General features: G+C 34.8%; 3 protein-coding genes across 4 annotated transcripts; 2 read left to right on the top strand and 1 right to left on the bottom strand.

Moving 5' to 3' along the window:
• Positions 1 to 94: 94 nt before the first annotated feature.
• Positions 95 to 5,697, top strand: LOC142547618 (ubiquitin carboxyl-terminal hydrolase 2-like). 2 transcript variants are annotated; one of them, XM_075655991.1, is made up of 3 exons: positions 95 to 323; positions 849 to 3,856; positions 4,978 to 5,697. In XM_075655991.1, the coding sequence occupies exons 2-3, from the start codon at positions 855 to 857 to the stop codon at positions 5,186 to 5,188; spliced, it is 3,213 nt and encodes a 1,070-aa protein (XP_075512106.1). In that variant the 5' UTR covers positions 95 to 323; positions 849 to 854; the 3' UTR covers positions 5,189 to 5,697. The 2 variants fall into 2 exon arrangements, with proteins under 2 accessions (XP_075512106.1, XP_075512107.1); XM_075655992.1 differs by having other exon boundaries at positions 95 to 2,262; positions 2,341 to 3,856.
• A 1,114-nt stretch (positions 5,698 to 6,811) lies between these two features.
• LOC142547617 (ER lumen protein-retaining receptor) lies at positions 6,812 to 10,737 on the top strand. Its single transcript, XM_075655990.1, has 6 exons — positions 6,812 to 7,235; positions 8,534 to 8,799; positions 8,881 to 8,996; positions 9,800 to 9,873; positions 10,071 to 10,134; positions 10,215 to 10,737. The coding sequence occupies exons 1-6, from the start codon at positions 7,145 to 7,147 to the stop codon at positions 10,249 to 10,251; spliced, it is 648 nt and encodes a 215-aa protein (XP_075512105.1). The 5' UTR covers positions 6,812 to 7,144; the 3' UTR covers positions 10,252 to 10,737.
• Positions 10,738 to 14,250: 3,513 nt separating this feature from the next.
• LOC142547616 (vacuolar protein sorting 38) lies at positions 14,251 to 20,635 on the bottom strand. Its single transcript, XM_075655989.1, is given in 7 exon segments — positions 14,251 to 14,663; positions 14,818 to 15,045; positions 15,333 to 15,481; positions 17,430 to 17,610; positions 18,078 to 18,227; positions 18,229 to 18,285; positions 20,245 to 20,635. Coding segments are annotated over 7 exon segments (1,074 nt in total). The 5' UTR covers positions 20,437 to 20,635; the 3' UTR covers positions 14,251 to 14,546.
• Between the last annotated feature and the right edge of the window lie 331 nt (positions 20,636 to 20,966).

Below are 20,966 nucleotides of genomic sequence, written 5' to 3'. Positions count from 1 at the left end.
CTACTAAATAATCCACCCGTAATATCACTTATCAGACTGGGCCCAAGAGTATTTGTAATTTCTACTGCTGCTTTTACCTTCCATATAGCCTCACTTTCCTTACCGCCTCTCTGTCTCTCTCTCCAATTCTAGCGTCAGAACGAGAGAAAAGGGGTTACCCAAAAACCCTTTAAAATACATAGAACAGTATTTTTTAACAAAAATAACTAATAATTGTTTTGGGCGTAGATCTTAAATTTCTGACATCTGGGCTTTATTTTTCCTTAAATTTTCTTACTTCACATCGAAGATAATCGAGAAATTATTTTGCTTTACAACTTCAGGCTGGTTCTTGCGCCGTTTTTTTTTCAGCTTTACCTCTGTTTTCTTTATTAAATGTTATGGATTGTGATTGAAAATTTTATCTGGGAATGTTAGATGATGAGCTTAATTATTGGATTGATTGATAGGGAGAGGAATCTTGATTATTTGTTTACTTGTTTATTTTGCCGTTTGGTTTTCTTGGATAGTTTGGCTCTTGTGCAGTAGTAGATTGATTCAGTTCATGATTATTCTTTTGCCATAAGTGTTTTAGCCTGTTATTATGTCCGATTAATTTGATTGATTTTTGTTGGTGATTTTTTTTCTTTGTTATGTACTATCTTGTTTGCGATTTTTGGCTGAGCTATAAGTCCTTCTAATTCGGTTAGTTTCAGTCACTATGATTTCTTGTTAGCAAGTTTATATCCATCAATGTTTTATATATATATATATATGGGTTTGTTGGTGTTTTAAATTAGATGTGGTATGTTTCGTTTGCTTATTTTAGTTTGTGTTTATTATTTTTTGTTTTCTTGGATATGTGTTAGGTAATAATGGCGAAGAAGGTTAAGAAGAAACCAAGAACCGTTCATAAAGAGAAGCGTGTCCCCGCACCTTCTTCTAAAATACATCCCGATCAATGCAAGCGTGTCCCTGCACCTTCTCCCAAAATACATCCCGAACAATGCGGTATCAATGCTGAAGCTCCTGACAATGATGGAGTTGCAGTTGTTAAAGAAAGAGGAGTATGTTCTCATATTGATAGAGGGATTAATTTGGACAAACTTTCTGCCAAACTCGATCCATCAGGGCATTTCACATGTGAAGATTGTAGAGGAAGTGCCTTGGATAGACGAGCAAGTAAAGGGAAAAACAAACCAGGGAAAAAAGGAGGAATTAATTCAAAATCAGAGTCGAAAGCAATTTGGATTTGTTTGGGATGTGGGCATTTCTCTTGCGGAGGCATTGGATTGCCAACCACGCCTCACAGCCATGCTGTTCGGCATGCAAAACAGAATCATCATCCGTTGGCCATACATTTTGAAAATCTTCAACTTTTATGGTGTTTCCCTTGCGGTAAATTAGTTACTTTTGGAAAGCAGGAAGATGTGGACGAACGCAAGAATGTCATACAGGAGGTTGCTAAAATGCTGAAAGCTCGACCAAGTGAAGGGTCTGCTATAAATGTGGAGGATGTTTGGTTTGGAAGTGGGAGTGAAACCAGTGCAATGAAATCGGAGTACTCTGTATCCAACATGGCAGATGAAAGAGTTGGCTATTCAGCAAGAGGTTTAATTAATTTGGGAAATACCTGTTTCTTTAATTCGATAATGCAGAATTTATTAGCAATAAATCAGTTGCGGGATTACCTTTTTAAGTTTGATGAGTCTGTTGGTCCACTTAGCGCTTCTCTGAGAAAGCTTTTCTTGGAAGCGAGGGCTGAAGCTGGTTTAAAAGGTGTGATAAATCCAAAATCTTTATTTGGTAGTCTATGCAATAAGGCTCCTCAGTTTAGGGGATATCAGCAACATGATAGCCATGAGTTACTAAGATGTTTGCTTGATGGTTTGTGTACTGAAGAGATGAGTGCTAGAAAGCAAGTCAAATCTTCGTTGGCTGATGGGACAACTTCTATAGAAAAGCCGACATTTGTAGATGCCATCTTCGGCGGACAGCTTTCAAGCACTGTCAGTTGTTTGGAATGTGGGCACTCTTCAACAATTTACGAACCCTTTTTGGACCTCTCATTGCCAATTCCTACTAAGCAACCTTCACCCAAGCGGGCGCAACCTGTCACCCGGGGCAAGAAGATCAAACCGCCTCCAAAGCAAGGTGGGAGGACTCGCTCCAAAGTTAACAGAGATGTGCCTATTCTTCCAGCAGAAAGTGTTTCTGATCAATCAACTTTTGTTGACTCTTTCAGTGAAGTGCATCCTAGATTACAGCCTGCAGAGCTTCCAGGTGATTCTGCATTGTCAATGTCCATTGATTTAAATACTGCTGCTCTTGATATGGGTTTAACACATCAAGATCTTTCAGATGGTCAAGAAGCAAAAAACCATCCCAAAATTAATAATGTTGGAGAGCAGTCAGTCTCATTGGATGTTTTGACATGGTTGGATTACCTTGAGCCAAATCCAGTGTCAAATGACTATGATGGTGCCTCAGAAACTTATGAAATGTCAGCAGACCAGGGCTCTGCAGATAAAAATGTCTTTCAGAATCATGTCTCATTACCCATTACTTTAGACTCTAGGGTTGGGAGTAATTTGGAATGTGAATGTGCTGTTTCGACAATGCCCTTGGATAGTTCCTGTCAGTTTGATCCTCTTGAACAAGGTATATTAACCCACCAACAAGATGCATCTTCACAATATGTGGTGAATCGAAATGAAATTTCTCAATCTGATGAGAAGCTCTCTGCTGACCATTCTTTGACCAAGGAAGTGGTCCAGCTCAATGCTGTAATAGGTCATAGCTCAGAATTATGCAGTCAAGTCTGTTTTAATGATTCAACTATTGATGTGTGCTCTTCTGGCGGGGACAATGAAAACCCATCACAGGTTAAGGAATCTGAAGTTATTTTGCTTCCTTACAAAGATGTTTCAACTAGCTTTGAGTTATTGGAAGAAGAAATTGAGATCTCTTCAGAAGTGGTCGGTGATGCACAAGGTTCTCAAGAATTTGATGGCTTTGGAGACTTATTCAACGAACCTGAAGTTACCTTGGAGCTTGGGCCCTCGTATCCTGTTTGTGAGGCAACTGATGCTGTTAAGAATGGAGTAGTGGGAAATAGTAGTGATTCTGATCCTGGTGAGGTTGATAATTCTGATGCTCCTGTGTCGGTTGAGAGTTGTTTGGCCTTTTTTACAAAGCCCGAGCATCTTTCCAAGGATGAGCATGCTTGGCAATGTGATAATTGCGCAAAAGTTTTGCAACAAGGAACAAGGAGGAAATTGCGAAAGCTTAAAGCCAAAATAGTGCCAAATGGTTGTGATGATATCAATCCAAATGGTCCATTGGAGTGCTGCGACAATAATCTCCATGAAGTTGAGATCAACGGGATGTTGGAAAATGATGGATTTGATGGTTCTAATGGCGGGTTGTTGCCTCACAATCAGGAGACGCATGATATGGGCAATAGCATGCGTAGCAACCATCAGGAAACCAAGATGAATTTGATAGCTTTTCAATCAGAAAACCACGTGTCCATGATGCCAAATTTGTGTCATGGTCTGTCAGAATGTTCGAGTTTCAATAGTCAAATTCTTGATTCGTGCTGTGGTAAACGTGATGCTGATAGTGTTGGGCTTACTGAAACTGATTTATTGCCTGGAAAATGTGAATCAGAAGTGAGTGAGGGAGAGGAGGTGGACTCGAAGAGTTTGAAAGTAAAGAGGGACGCAACTAAGAGTGTACTAATCAACAAGGCTCCTTCTGTGTTGACAGTCCATCTAAAGAGATTCAGCCAAGACTCTCGAGGTCGCTTGAGTAAATTAAACGGGCATGTGAATTTCAGAGAGACAATTGATCTTAATCCATATCTGAATCCCAGGTATATTTTTCTTCAACTTGTATAATTTGGTGAACTATGGTATTAGAGATATTTGATGTTATTTAACCATTTTGGTGGGATTGGGCAAAGTCTGGTTACGAAAGTTGAACCTTTTAATTGTCAATCATCAGAAGGCTAGATAACTGCGAGAGTTTGAATCTAACCACGCATACATTTTTTTGTTATTTTTGTGTGGTTTTCAACCCCCACAAAGCGAGTCATCATTACTCAATACCATGAAAATGTGAACTTGATGCTTTACTCAATACCATGAATGTGAACTTGATGCAATTTATGTTACCATATATATTTGAAGATGAAGGCACCATGTACCTGGACTCGTATTGAAAGTAAGATATTTATGTTTTTTTTTTAAATTTTTTCGCCTTGATTGTCCCAAAAAATATTGTTTGAGATTTCTTTTGAATCGCGCAATGCTCATCAAAAATTAGTTTGCTATCAAACTAGCTACGCATTTATCTGATTTTTTTTCTTCTCAATACTGGTTTGGAGTTTATGGATGTGAAAAGTAGTAATATCTTACTTTCGGACATGAACACTATTATTAGATGACTTAAGACTCAAAGATAATTGGTTCATGAAGGAGATTATAAAACGGGTTCTAACACCATTGTACTATTTCAACTAACCTGGAAACATAAAAAAGAACCTCAATTTGTTTTGATAAAAAATTTCTCATGCAACATGAATGTTTGTGAAATTTGTTCAAGTTGATTGTGTCTTGTGGGGACTGAGGAGAAATTCTTATGGTATAAAACATGCAAATTTCAAAAAACTTTCGTTTTCATATTGTGCTTTCTGTGTTGAATTCAATTAAATTACGTTTTCATTTGTGTTCCCTATGTTTAATTCACTTGATCACATGTATGGCTACTTGATTGTCAACAAAATTATCTATTATAGACACATGCGAAGAGGTATATCGTGAAATTGATTGAGCAAGTGTATTGTATGTAGAATACATTCCCAAAGTCAATTCACACACATGTCAAATTGACATTATTTTTTGAAAGAAATGACCTAAGTGGCTGATACTGTTACATTTGTTTGCATAAAACTTCTATCGTCTCTTCTCTTGCTCTTGCAAATTATATCTCTAGGTGCACCAATGGAGAAAAGCACACTTACCGTCTCCTTGGAGCAGTCGAGCACAGTGGAAGTATGAGGAGTGGCCATTATGTGGCATACGTGAGAGGAGGCCAAGGAGATAGCACCATTTGGTATTATGCCAGTGATACTCACGTTCGTCAAGTTTCATTGGAAGAAGTTCTTAGCTGCGACGCCTACATTTTGTTCTATGAAGGAACTTGAGAATACTCGTGTTTTGTTGTATTGTTTGTCATGGTTTCCGCCATCAACACAATCATTATTAACGTAGTGCCCTTTGGGAGGGAAAACCCTCCAGCTTTCATCAGCTAAACTATACTTCTCAGTCACAGAACGTTCCCTACTTCCATTTTTCGGGTGCGAAAGCTACTCTCCAAGTATCTGGGAGAACGGAGAGGTTTTCGGACAGGGCTTCAGAATTATTACAATATGATCTGGCTTCTTGGTGTTCTGTATTGAGAGACTGAGAGACCTGAGCGAGTATACAATCATATGATTGATTATTCAATAGTTAGTACACATTTTTTGAGGCGCAATCAGCTCATAAACATGTTCTTTTAAAGTGTAAAAACAATAAACTTTTTTCCCTTTTCTATTTGTTATTATTTATGTTTGCACAATTTCTGCTGTTTTCAGTTCATTTTCTTTGGGAGAGACTTCGTAACTTTGATTCGATATGTATTTGTTGTATATAAAATTTTCAATTATGTGTATATCAAGTTTTTACAATTTTAGCTGTTTTTTCATATAAGTGACAAAAATACTAAACCTGTCAAAAAAAAATTAAAGATAGCCTACTGAACTGAAATTCGATAACATATAAAACCAAAATCACGAAAAGCAAACATACATAACCAAATTTGTAGTGTCCCTAGATAATTATCCAATAATTTTAAATAAAATTGGGTAATTTAGTTTTCAACATTTTTAACCAGATATAAACTTAAATAAAAGAATTAAACTACATTTTCACTTAGAGATCTAAAATATTTGTTTTTGGAGATTATTTTAATTAACATATTAATCATAATAAGAATTAGAAAGATGATGATATTATTATTGATGATTCTATATTATTATTATTATTATTTCTACAACTACTATTATTTTTATATTATTATAGATGTACTATTTCAAATGTGCTATACACATATTATATTTCGTATATAATATGATTAAAATTTAAGGTATTTAATCAAGGTTGACTGTGATATTTAAATATTTGTGTGTGTGTTTTGGATGATTGATTTTGTGAGTAATATATTTTGATAATTGTGCTTGAATAACTTAAATCGAGACAAATAATCGATGCTGACTTGAGATATTTAACATTTATACATATATATTTAAATCGATGTATTTAATCAAAGATGTATCACGAAATATTTATGTTACATGTATATCCAACTTAATTCATTAAATTTTGTTTTGGGAATATTATTTCATGCTCTCAAGACAATTCATCAATGATGATTTATTAACATTTAATAACCGTTTGGCACATTTTTTCAAAAAATATATATATTTTTAATGATGGTTTCAGCTCTATTTTTAGAATATAATTTTGGAGAAAAATGTAATATTTTTGTATTTGATTGAAATCCGAAAAGTAAGTTTCTCGTGAGACGATCTCACGAATTTTTATCTGTGAGACGGGTCAACCCTATCGATATTCACAATAAAAAGTAATACTCTTAGCGTAAAAAGTAATATTTTTTTATAGATGACCCAAATAAGAGATCTATTTCACAAAATATGATCCATAAGACAGTTTCACGTAAATTTTTGTTAAATTGGAATTCAGAAACCAACACACAATTTTTTGGGGGGAAAATAAAACCCAATTAAGCTTCCATACGATCGGGGAGACACGTTTTGCCCGAGTCCCCACACGTGTTATTTTTTTTAGCTTGTCCTCGTTTTCTTACCGTAACCATCAGTGTTCATTCCTTCGCCATGACGAGGAATTAGACGGAAGCATAAAATACAGTGAGTGCAAAATTAACAATCAATTCTCATTCCGTGTTCGTTGTTTGGATCAACCCAGAAATAGATATCTGTATAGAAAGGGAATTCTGGACATATCTGTGGGCTTAGAGAAAGTTTTAGTTCTTTGGTTGATTTGCACAAAAGTGAGGAAGGAGACAAGGGTGAGAAAAGATGAATATATTTAGGCTGGCAGGAGACTTGACCCATCTGGCAAGTGTCCTTGTTTTGCTTCTCAAGATTCACACTATCAAATCTTGTGCTGGTATGCGTGTTATTCACTCTTATTTTACTTATTTTTTCATGCCAAGATCCAAAAAATATTTGATTTTTATTGATTTAAGACCAGTTTAAGACCCTTTATCTCCTTAATTCCGCGACTCTGATGTAGAGATAGGAATGCGTCTGTGTTCGGCTGTGAGATGAATATGTGTTTGGCTGTGAGATGTAGAATCTTGAATAGTGGTATCCAAGATTGATGCTTTTGATTTCCAACTTGGTAATGGTGGTTATTATAATGATTTATATGATCTGTTTTGCATTGTGCCCATGTGAGGAAAATGTGTTTTTGGTGGTGATTCATTGAGGTTGTTTTTTGAGATTTTGTTCGTGTGCTTACTCTAAATGAGTTCATAATTTCCTGGTTGTAGCCAATGGTATAGGTCAAAAATGTTAAGTGGGTAGCAAGTGCTAGAGATTAAGGATTGGCTTTATTTGGGAACCTTAAGTTAAGATTTTATAGGTTCTTTATGATGGTGTAGAATAACTTGTGTATGAAGGGATGAATGATCAATCAGTCATTTACTCTGTATATTTGCTGAGTTTGTGCAAGTGAGTTTAATGTTCTCTAAAATAAACAGCTTTAGGTTGCATTTGGAACGGAACATGCAATATCTTGGTTGTTATTGAATTTCGTCGTGATCCCATATAGGTTTCACGAGTGCAATTTTAGACTGCTTAGAAGTTCGAGAGGAGCCTCTACAATGTGTTTCTGTTGATAACTGACCAGCGGAACAGTGTGATTTGGGAAAAGATTATTATCGTGTTAGTTGATAATATGGAAGATACTCACACTATAGAATAGATTAAGGTATATGTATTTAATTTTTTTGGTAAGTGTGGTTGAAAGAAACTTTATAATTAATGAAGTACTCTTGCCTTGTACTAAAGGACTACTGATCAATATATTTGTGCTTCGGCATATTTATTAATTAAGTGCTTTTGAAGCCTAAAGAAACAGGCAACTGAGTAATCTTCCACTTCCTTGACTGATTAGCAGACATAAATGGCTATAACAAATCCTTTTGTGATTAAGATGGCAGCACCAATTTTTACTTGTGCAGTGGCCAAATAATCTCATAAATCCCCCAATTCTAACAGATATATCATAATGTACATGTTCTCCTGCGGTGAAATAAGTTCTATTCCTTTAGTATAATTTTCTTTTCCTTGATTAGAAAATATTGTTCTCGCTTGTTTCATTTTATTTTGATTATTGTCTCAGCCCCATCAAAATCTCCTGGTTTTCTGTTCATTTGGGTTGATGTTGGCCTCTTTATGCAGGTATATCTCTGAAGACCCAAGAGCTGTATGCTGTTGTGTTTGCCACTCGCTACTTGGATCTATTTACAACATATATTTCTCTGTATAATACTCTCATGAAACTAATATTTCTCGGAAGCTCTTTTTCTATTGTCTGGTACATAAGGAAGCACAAGATTGTACGCCGATCCTACGACAAAGACCAGGACACATTTCGCCACTATTTTCTTGTGCTGCCATGTTTGGTCTTAGCGTTACTCATACATGAGAAGTTTACCTTCAGAGAGGTACTCTTTAACTTTTTTCTTACTGCTGCTACATATCTTGATTTTATCTAAGTTATGGTGTCGGAACATTTTCATATACAGGTATTGTGGGCATTTTCCTTGTTCTTGGAAGCTGTTGCCATTCTTCCTCAGCTGGTTTTGCTGCAGAGGACCAGAAACATTGACAACTTGACTGGGCAATATGTTTTTCTTCTCGGGTAATTTTCTTATTTCATATTATAATTCGTATGAACTGGATTTTTTTTTTCATTTTGAGTTTGATAGGAATTGTGTTTTACTTTAGAAATTTGTCTTGGTTCGAGTTGGGTCTTGTCGTGCTTTTCCGCTCCTACTATATCCAGTTCTTAGTTATTGATTCATGTTTCTGCTTGCCGCGTGTATGGATGTGTGTGCTTTATCCATTAAAGTTTTTGTTATTCCATTTTTATTCGATAAGATGTTTAGTGAGTTTATGAGTTATCTTAATGTCAAAGCATCCATTAGTGCTTCTTGAAATTCAACATCCCGAGCGCAAGTAGTGTAGGAACCATGAAATCACGTTTAAATAAACAAAGGACTACCTCATTAGATCTTAGAAGTGCCAGGAAGAAGCAAGGATGGACTCATATTTTGGAAGGGCAGAGACATGCATTACCAATCACATAATCTCTATTACAAAATATGTTATTGAAATTGGTACTCTGTCATTTAGTTTACAAGAAGATTAGATTTTTTTAAAAAAAAGACAAACTAAAAAATCTACCTTTTCAAGTTAAAGTTTTAAGGAGTATTGATTTACGAAGCACTCTACCTCCCCATCTGCAACATTTCAAATTCTCCCCTCAAATTCAAATCTTTCAATCCAAACGCAACTGTAGATGATGAGAAAAAATTATTGTTGCAGTAGCCATCGTTGACTTTTCTTGGAATTTTACTTGTCAATATGCTATTTAGGCAATGAAGACTGTAGTAATGTTTATAGGTCCGCTAAAACTCCTCAAATCCTGCTCTCTTTTTGCAGTGCTTACCGGGCTCTATACATTTTGAACTGGATTTATCGCTACTTCACCGAGCCACACTTTGTCCACTGGATAAGTATGTCACTCTACTCTTTTTAAATCTACACACACTCTCACCTGCACCGTGTTTGGATGATATTAAATCTACACACACCTGCAGTGTTGGGGACGATGTTTCTTCAGAGGCCTGCCACATAGTTCTAATCATATGTTTGCTTTGCGTTGAAAATCTTGTACTAACACCAAGTATTGTTCACTGGTTCTCTTCCACAGCCTGGATTTCAGGTCTTGTTCAGACTTTGCTGTATGCCGATTTCTTTTACTATTACTTCCAAAGGTAAGCTTTTTTAGTTCACCGCGTATTTTAGCTCACATTTCATTTCCTCACTCGACTTTGTTCTCATTTCACCGTTCCAGCATGAAGAACAACGTAAAACTCCAACTACCCGCATGAGGTCGTGTGATACACTATATCGGGGATGGTCTAGAATTTTTGGAACAAATGGATGACTGATGCACCTATATTTAGTTACTTGTCTGACTTGATTATTACTTTCGAGCGTTTCAAGAATCTGAAACACACTTGACAATCTCACTTATTGGGATTAATTTCCTAGTTATCATATGAATCCTACGAAAGCATATTTTCTTGGTTAATTTTGGAATGTTGTGTAAAGGGATTGGAGTCTTGAGTATCCGATTAGAAAAGCTCTATGGATCACTAATACTTGACGTTGAAATGAGTACAGCTGTGCTGCGGTGGAGACGGCGTGAGATGAAGCATTATTACGCAGCAATGCTTTAGTTTGAAATCTTTTCGTGAAAATTGCATTAGCATCTTCGTGAAAATCTACAAGGGCAAGAAAAACCCGTGTAACAATGTCCTGATTCTGGTCTGCCTAGCCGTCTAGACAAGAACCTTGGAATCCGTTAACGTCCATCGATCCAATCCGATCCGTTTAAGTTCGAGTCAGGTTTGAAACTCTGGCAACTTGGCCGACGACCATCTCCTAAACGGCCAAGTCTAACGAGTACGACTTTTACAGTGAGAAAATGTTTCTCCTTTTATGCAAGAATAAGGATAGGACCTTTTTTGTCGGGGTATCTTGCCCAAGTTTTTTGTTAGTACAAGGCAAAAACCCTGTACTACTATCGAATAAACCTTTGTAATATAATAAATCACATGACCAACATCGGACGTAAACTACGGGAAGCAAAAATAAAATAAAATATGGTGGCATATATTCTCCATGCACTTGCAAAAATTCAACGTAGAATGTGAAGGCAACACAAGTAACAAAAAAGCATGCTAGATTTGACTCAGCATAGGCTGATAGAGAAAGCAGCCGAATTGGTTAAATATAGATAATTATTAATTAATAATAAAAATACCTAATTTATTTATATTTTGCGTTTTGAATTGGCGTATGTAGGATAACAATTAAACAGAGTTTTTGTCTTTTACTTATAATTGTTGTTTACCAAAAATTTAATAAAAAATTTATGTTATCATCAATTTTACTTAATGAATTCGGTTCAGGTAATACATCTATCATATATCATATATTTTACTACAAAATTCACATCTCATAAATTATTATTTGCTGAATTGATATAATATGGAAAAAATATTTGGTAAAAAAAAAAAATCAATTGCTGAAAAATAACTGCATGACTAAATTGATAACATCATACATAATTAGCTAAAAATCACATATTATCACCATGAGAATAAAAATGAATTGCCCAAAAAAAGGTACCCTTAAATTCTTAATTAATCATATCAAATCATTACGATTAAGGTCACATGCCTATCGGCACGTGCGCACATGGTTACACACTCACCGTACATGCTTATTGTAGCACCTCATAACTTAAATAGTATTTGCATATATTATATTTTATTACTAAAATTTATTAATTATTATATTTTAAATATATATATATATATATATATATATAATGAATGAAATAACTAATATATTATATTTATACACATTCATGCATGCATGCATGCATACATACCATCATCATAGTTGCTTAACTAACACACCACCTTCCTTCTTGCACAATCGGTGATCGAGATTTGTTCAGCATAGATTGGAGATAAGGCTTGATCATTGACTATAAAATGGACCCTTCACCTCAGGAATTTCAAGAGTTCTCAGCTTGAATTTTCGAGTTTAAGGAGTGGGTCTAGTATAGGGTAGAGTGGTGAGAGTTTATAGCTCAAAAAATAGAGAAAAATGGTCAAAAATATCTTTATATACCCAAAACCCTTCCAAATATTCTATAAAAATTCCATTACACTCTCAACTTACCCAGAAATATACCACAAAAGGAGGTGTCAAAAAATCATCAGTCGATTTTTCGTTAAAATTCAGAAATCGCTACTGTCCGAGAAGGGAATAGTGCCGAAAAACTCTTTTTTCAGGTATTGTTTTCACTCCCATTTTTCGTACATTCATAGTTCTCACCCATGTCAGTAGTTTCCCGGAATCGGCACCAGAAATAGTGTTTTCCGATGGTCAAAGTAGGAGTATAAGCTACTGTTTCTTTTACGTTTCTGGCATGTTCAGCTAGGATTTAGAGAAAAGTTAAAACATATAAGTTGTAGAGATAAGTTTTTACATCTACTGGAGAAATATGGGCCGCGCGTGGTGGCCAGACGCGGGTCACGCGCCGCCGCCGTCGGCGCGTGTGGTGCACGCGCAGGTGAAAAACGAAAATTTCATTTTTCGAACGTTTCTTGGTATGATTCCAGGCTACTGTACAAGTTTCGTAAATTTTGGATGAGTATTGCATTTACTGTGAATTTTTAAATGGAAATACTATGATTTTCAGATATGATATACTATATATATGATCATATGAACCTTTGTATAAATGTTCATAGCCTTCAGTACTTGAAAAATATTATCATTGGAAGTAGCTATGAAGTTTTATAATTTTTCGACTCACAAGTTATTTATTATGATTTTTGTGAGTTATATATTAAATGTTATATATATCGATTAATGATAAAATAATTTCAAATAATACCTATTTTGAATTTTTTTTCAGTTGATATTATAATAAGAGTTGTTATAGGAAATATTGTAATTTTTGGAGTCAAATATTAATTATTGTAAATTTTAAAGATAGTTTTGACTATTAGAAAATAATTTTGACAAAGAAATATTAAATAAATAAATAAAATAATTTTTTATGAACTTTTAGTCGATAAATAAAGTTTATAAAGTTATATTCTTTATTTTGGTAAAAATTTAGGGATAATCTATATCAAAAAGTGTTTACTATACTAATGATAATCACATTGGTCAATAGGATTGACTTGAACTTGGAACTCTCACTCTCATCTATAGTAAGTCTCAAGGTGAGGAAATTTTTTTTATCGTTCTTCATATATAGCATTTGGCATTTGGCCTGGAAATTATGATATGATATATTATATTCTTTAACGATATTAACTACGGATTATTGATTTCTTACGCCTGTGCATACATTTTGTATCTTTGAATCGCGTTGATGCATATGAAATATGCCCCATCTTGAATGTCCTTTTCTATCTTACTGACTCTTTGTTCATGCCGGTACTACCTTTCCGAAATGAGTGAATACTTCAATATAACATTCTCATTGTAATCTCATCATACTAGATGTGATTCTTATCAAGCTTCCAGTGAATGAAGTTTTGGTTAATCATTGAATAAATGAGTGAATGATAAGGTGATTGACCAAAACAGAGCCATGGACAACGGACTTTGGTCTGGAGATTGAGTCCATTGAACAACGTGACTTTGGTCCGGGTATATTAGTTCACTTGGCTCGTTATTCTTTACTAACCATTATTTTTGTGTACTCATATAACCGGATGTTGATCCTTTTGTCTATTGTATCATTCTTTCGAATTTGAGTATCATATTTACCTTTATTTAATTTTCACTAAGTCCTTAAAGAATTAACCTCTCTATTTTTCTTTATCTATTGTAATTTCCAGATCCAGGTAACCATGATTTGGATAAAGAAAGAAATGTCGATGTATGATCCGCCAGCTGTTGTCTGGAATAAATTGCTAGAAGGCATAATAAGTCATTTAGTCTATGATTCAGTTTGTATGAACTGTTTACGTCATTGTCACTCTTACCGTCTATGTTAGTTTGGATATGTAAAACTTTATCGTAATTTATTAGTACTTGTATGTTTCGCTTTCGCTAATAAAGTTCTCTAATAGTTCTTATTATTGTATGTGATACTTCTAAAGAGACAAATTCTCTTATGAGGTATTATTAGGGAATGTGGCATTCCGTGAGGTCTAGTTTCAAGAGAGGGTGTCACACTTATATAAACATCGATTAGTTAACATTCACTTATTGAATGTGATGAAACATATAAAAATTGCACATCTAACAGGTGATTGTCACATTATCGGTGCTGACATAAGTATGTACTGTGGATATATAACATATCAAACTTTATATATATATAATGTAAACCAAAATTCTCGATATATTCCATTCCTCCAAACAAAAAAATAAGCTAAAATTAAACAATTTGAACCAAATCACTGTACTGAGAACTACAAGATAAAATTGCAGTCTAAAATATTCATTACAATTATAATTGTCAATATAATTCTGAAAATTTGGACAAAAAAAAAACACGGCGCTTCATTAAAAAAATAAGCACCTTTCAAAATGTAAGTAGAATCCATCTACAGAAACTTACAATTTATTGTGCTGTTTCAGATCATGTATCAATGTATTCTGGAGAAACGATGTTTCTCAAAAGCTCCTTCAAATTCGCTAAGATGTGTCGTGGCCCTAAGCTCTTCACGCCAATGAAATTTAGAAGCTGTTCTAAATCCTGCAACCATGTAATTTTATAACTGATATGAAAAATTGCTGAAATTTTAATCTTGGCTAAATTAGTTGACCAAATTGTAAAGTAAGTTTTCATGATATACAGATGTTAAGCTATCTTATTATAAGTCATTCAACGATTCAAGATTGAAATGCACCTTGTTTAGCAAAAACACGGCATAAGCTGCTCTTGTTGAATCTTGACCTTCGAGAAAAAGAGGAAATTCCATTGGCTTTGAGCTTGTCGAAATTGCTGGATCCAAAGTTGAACTAGATGCTGAATGCTCAATTGAAGGAGCATAATCTTGTATATATGATCGAGAACCTCCTAATCGAAATGGATATCGCAAAGGCACGTGCAGATAAGAAGCTATGAGTGAGACAACCTGCATAGAAAGGGACCATTGAGATCAAGAAATTAGAAAATAAGTGTACATGCATATTGCCAAATGCAAGTGATATCAGATAAGTTACATCAACACCCCTGAAGTTTGAACCACACGGATAAACACCCGTTATCCTAAATTGGTGTTAAAAAGACATTAAGATTCCTAGGAACATATCATGTGATAGCACTTATTAATATTTTGAATGTAAAACAGCAACCAAGAAAACTAGGATAACAAATATATTAGTTATTAATTATATGCCCCGCAAAAGAGATGACACATACATGAGCGACATATCCCAAAGCAGTTGAAGATCGTTGAACCTCCTTCTTATCGGTGAAAAAACTCAGCTTCGTAAAAGGGATCATGGTAAGATGCAGACCCAAGATGGTCAACGAGGCCTGGTTAATAGGTTTTGATCCAGTGCAAACACCTGAAATTGGCAACAAAAAAACAATGAGTATTCAGCGAAAGGATATGAATCATTAATTGGTAGAAATAAAAACAATGAGTAATTAGCATAAAACTTGCAGAAGGGTAGGCTTATCAAACGCAGCCACAAATACTTAATACAAACAGGGAGAACATATATTGAATCACAAAATTATGCAAGTGCATCGACAAGGTTATTGAAAGTACATAAAGTTTGGAATCACTTTATGTATAAACAAAAAGTTTAAAAAGACTACAAACAGCTATAAGTCAAAGCCTTTGGCTTGCACACATGAAAACGTCAATAAGTAAATCGATAGAGAGAATTTAAAGCTAAACTAAATTATTTATTTCTATAAACTTGGCAGATTTAGCATGATTGGTCAAGGACTAGTTAGAAGCACTTGACTTCTCTAAAGATTAGGCATATTCAACATCTGAAAGTAGTCCAATAAAAATTTCATCAGCAGACTATGGCAGAAAAAATAAAGAGACCGAACAGATAATGTCAAACAATATTCTTGGAGAACTGCACAATACTCTAAAGAAATATGTTTCAGGTGTCCGAGAGTGAAGTAAAACTTCAATTGTGTCAACTTTGCGTTGTGCCGTGCTCAACACACGTACAGCATGCTGAAGAAATTAGAGTAACAAAACCCAGATCACAGTTCATGCCAGATAATTAACGCGATATTCGTGCTAAGTGTCCCAACCGAAATGTTCATGGATCAGAAAGTCGCCAGTGCAAGATTGAGTTTTGTACAGGATTCCTGGCAAGAGAGTGGTTGTTTAGGGTTTCGCCCTCTAAGTAGGGAAACTAAAAACATCCCTCAGACATCCATCTTCCAAACACTTATTAACCTTGAGCAGTATTGCATTCTAATCAGCACCAAAAATTGCTGCTAAACGGCAGTTAAAAATTATATGAAAAGAAAAACAGTCTCCCTCCTATACAAGTGTGACTATTATGCCAATCAATCACTTAAAGTCTTTTAAGTAAAATAATATTCAAAAGTCAATCTATTCAACAGAGGCATCTAGCAGTGAATAAACACAAGTGTTTAACAAAGTACAAACAATTTACTGAATAACCCAAAGAACCTTGCAATACAACACATTGCATTAACACTTGCATCTGACATAAGACAGATTTCAAGCGTTTGGATGATAGTAATCAAAGGCACGCGCCTTGTTTGCACCATAGCTTAATCAAAGGTGCGCCATGTGCCTGAGAGCACACGAAGCTCCACATCTCAATTAAGCGTGCATAGGGCAAACTCTAGGCCCGTATGCACACCTATTGCAGGAAGTTTCAGTTCGCAAAAGAAACAAGTTGACCCGGGTTTCTAAAGTGAGATACTTGAAGAAAAGTAGAAACCCCTGAATCCCTCAAAAACTTAGAAGGTCGAAACGCAATTAGTCTCCATTAGTCCTATAGGGGGCCCCGTCCTTCTCTTCTTCCCATCTTTTAAAGGCGAAGGGCAGATAAGAGAAGGTAATGCCATGATTCAAGGCTGAGAAAAGATAAACCTAGTATAGCCCAAGAACTCTGGCATATGTGCAGAGGATAAGATACTGAAATTTTTGTACGTCAGATATTTTATGAGCTTAAACAATACTGAGGCAAGAAATAACAACTTCTTAATATGTTCAATGTGTATGGAAGCTTTCCACATAGGGTAGAGAATAATAAGTTTATAAAGTTAAGTTTAGATAATTTGCACAATAACAAACTCCCAACATAATTTAAACAGTTCAACCAACCATCTATTATGCAGATTGAGTAACCAGTTGCATATGTCCCTCTTTATACTTAACATTTCCAAAGTCGAAGCATGAATAACTATACACTTCTAACTGAATGTGTCGTATTATAGATAGTATCTTAGCTGTCTAAACAAAAAGAGGAGCATAACACATTAAAAAACATCCGATGGAAGATCCATTACCTGACTTAATACTGCTACTAAATGATTCAAGTTCTTGCTCAGGAACTTTTCCAATCACCACCTTTACTGGATATAGAAAAGAAACCTGAGACACCAGACACTGTTGCCTCACTCTCAATAACCTCTGCAATTTTTTCAGATGCTCATAACCTTTTTCTCCAGCAAGTGACTTACTTGAATCCTGCGACAAAATGAAAAATAAAATTACAGGTGCACAGAAATCAATTCCAAATCAACCTAAAATAATCCAATCCATAAAAAAATTAGAAAATTTAATGTAATATACTGGGAAATGAGAAATACAAAATGATTTGCAACAACATACAGCACGCTTAAATTCTAAGACAGATGTTACTTGAAAATTTGAACAATTTCACAAAGCTGTGTTTAAGATAACTACCTTATCTGTATAAATGAATGCAGTGCAAGAGAGGATTATTATCATTCAAAATTAAGTGTCTCATAAACTCCATCACAGTATTATATATGAAATAAAAGAATGTATAAGAAACACCACAAAGCAATACCATATTCACCAAAAAGATATAAACGACGAGCCAGTGAGTGAGGATCAAATGCCAATTCATTTGAGCAGAAAAAACTAGGGAAAGCAATCTGAAAGTAACCTACCATTCTATCGAAATATACCTGCAGGCGCCTGCTGGCTACAGAAAGCGAGGTGCCACCGGCCAAAAGCGATCTAATTTTGGCACTAAGAAGTTCCTCCTGCTTTCTTACTTTCTCCTTTACAACCTTTGAATCCATTGACATGTTCCCCATCACCAACTTGCGACATTCCTAATCTATCACGCATCTGATCAAGCTCATCTGACTGGTTTAATGACTCGGCTTCTACCTGCGTTGAGAACCCACCAATGGATTGAAGAAAGGAATGAAAGAAAATACAAGAAATGGTAAAGAATAAAATAAGTACGGAAATTTCTTAGGTACCACATAGGTCATTTACTTAAACCAGGTACAAATATAAAAGCAGATCCAAATGAAAAGTACCATACTACTTAAAACCAAGTAAAAATTTAAAAATCGATTAGCATAAAAATTACAAAAAAAAAAAAAACGGTGTAATATTATCCACCAATGTATTCTACATATAAGGTTCCAAACTTCCGATTTGAAAATACAGCAACAATGTAAGCTAGTTTTCTACTTTCTACAAATAAATGATTCTGAAAGAGTATCAATAAATAGGAGAATGAGAATTTACTACTAATAAATGCAACGTTTTTGGTATTTGAGTTTGTGGATGCGTTACCAATTAAAAATGAGATAACAAAGAAATCAAATGTTTTGAAAGACAAATCAACAACATTTTTTGTATAAATGGAATTTTGATCCACTTATCCTTCCATTAGTCTCAAAGATAAAAAAAATTATATCGTGTTCAACTTTCTAAAAAAAAAGAAGCAATTCAAATTACTCGAGGCACAGTTAATAAAGCCGACAAGGAGTGTGCTTAGAATCAAGGCGAGGCTTAGTTCATATGCCTACACGCAAGTCAAGGCACAACCCTCAATAAAGCACACCCCTTATATATATATATATGTATGTATGTATATATGTATATATATGAATGTCAATATATATTTCAGGAGCTTTTCTTCAAAATGTTTAGATTTTAGTACATGAACACCTCGTGTGCCTCACTTCGATAAGGCGAGTACTTGGTCATAATTTGTGCATAGGCCATGAGTCTTACTGCACCTTACACACCTTCAGTAACTACAGCTGTGTAGCTTTCATGTTAAGAACTAAAACAAATATAGCATTAAGTTGATGTATGTGCCAATAAAGACAAGAAGGATGACGTTTATAAAAGCGTTGGTTTGACGAATAATCAAGTCATATCCACAAAACCCACAGATCCTATGGTAGGGACGTAGGGTACCCCCTTTAGTATCTAAAAAATGCCATTATGATAAACATCAAGCTGAACCACAATCATAGACAGCATAAAAGTAGCATCTTCCATGAACAACAAGAAGTAATTGAAAATAAATATTTTCAACAGGTCGAGCAAATAATGTGGATGTTTCGATTTTTTTACCATTGGGCATTGAGAGATGTGCGGCTGGAGCCTACTTATAATTTTGACAAAATAACATTCGCTAAACACAGTGGCAATAGCTGTAATTATTAAGAAAACACCTTCTTCCTTTCCATCTATACACGTGACCAATTGTGGGAATCTAGCACATTTATTCCTTCCGTAGTAAACATGTTACCAAGGCCTTTCCAGTACATAAACTATGTGATATAATCATGAGCGTGATGCACTGCAAATTTCACAAAGATCTACCATTGATTAAAAACATATATTGTCCTAATTCCGAATTGAGTTTTTTTTGACTGATTTCATATTTCTCAAGGAATAACCTTATTCTAATTGACTAGCTGCACACTGCTCTAATCCAGAAAATATATAGATTCACGAGCATAGTTATTAAAGGTGCAACTAATTACTTCTATTTCATTTCCAATATCCAAAAAATGTAAACATAATGATCCAAATTCATCTAACTTTTCTATCCCCCCTCTTCTCCAGTATAAGAAACCAAGTCAAACAGAAAACTAAAATGGGAGAGACAAATGTTTTATGGCGCCATACCATTAACAACTTAAGAGGAATAACAAACAAATAGGGTCTTAAGTTCTTGCATTGTTATTCTTTCATTTTAAGCATTAAACTGGATACAGCCCACAGCTATGTTCTTCTAAAGGTGAACATATTTACAAGTAAACGGATAATTAACGCATAATCAACAAATCTAAACGAAAATGAATGAAAAGTACTCACTTGTATAAAAGAATTCAGCTTCTGGTCAAGCGCATTCTTCTTCTTCCTCGCTTCTTCAAGAGCGGAGGTTAAACTGCAGAGACGAGCAAGCTCCTGTTCATAATCCTCCCAATCTATAACCTTTGCACGCTGATCCACCTTTACTTCGCGCTTCTCTTCTAGTACCTTCACGATCGGCTTCGTCGATTCCATTCACAACCCGCGATCAAAGAATGTCTCGCAGTGAAAACAAATTGTTGTTTCAAATTACCATTCGAGAAGTTCTTCACCATCATACTCCGAAAATTTGGGGACAGAATTAGGGTTTATATTTTGCGAATTTTAACCTCATCTGAACTGTATGACGGGTTTTCAAGAAATGAATGATCGATGGTGAAACCAAGAACGGGATTCGTGTTGCGTATGACGTCGTGTGATGACGTCATGAAGTGGAGTTAGGGCGTGTTTGGTGCACATACCAGATTCGAATTAAGAAATAATTCAAATATTTTGTTAATATTTATTATTTGCTCGATTGCCTAAAATAAAACACTAAAGACTACGTTTGGATCAAAACAATCTTTAATAAAAATTCATCCAAATTATCCCAATAATTTTCAAATCCATATATTTCAAATCGATCTTAAGCGATTTAATTTATTTTATAAATCCATCATATTCGGTTTATTAATATATTTTATATCCGAAACAAGATATTTCCACCAAAACACAATTTTAAAAAA

This window comes from Primulina tabacum, chromosome 5, assembly GCF_025594145.1.
Source record: "Primulina tabacum isolate GXHZ01 chromosome 5, ASM2559414v2, whole genome shotgun sequence".
NCBI lineage: Eukaryota > Viridiplantae > Streptophyta > Magnoliopsida > Lamiales > Gesneriaceae > Primulina > Primulina tabacum.
The sequence above is the reverse complement of the archived record's forward strand: the minus strand, read 5'-3'. Positions and strand labels throughout refer to the sequence as shown.

Coding starts and splice junctions, on each gene's coding strand:
- LOC142547618 (XM_075655991.1), top strand. CDS start 855: ATGGCGAAGAAGGTTAAGAAGAAACCAAGAACCGTTCATAAAGAGAAG. Junction 3,857..4,977: donor AATCCATATCTGAATCCCAG/GTATATTTTTCT, acceptor TTATATCTCTAG/GTGCACCAATGGAGAAAAGC.
- LOC142547617 (XM_075655990.1), top strand. CDS start 7,145: ATGAATATATTTAGGCTGGCAGGAGACTTGACCCATCTGGCAAGTGTC. Junction 7,236..8,533: donor CACTATCAAATCTTGTGCTG/GTATGCGTGTTA, acceptor CTCTTTATGCAG/GTATATCTCTGAAGACCCAA. Junction 9,874..10,070: donor ACACTTTGTCCACTGGATAA/GTATGTCACTCT, acceptor TCTCTTCCACAG/CCTGGATTTCAGGTCTTGTT.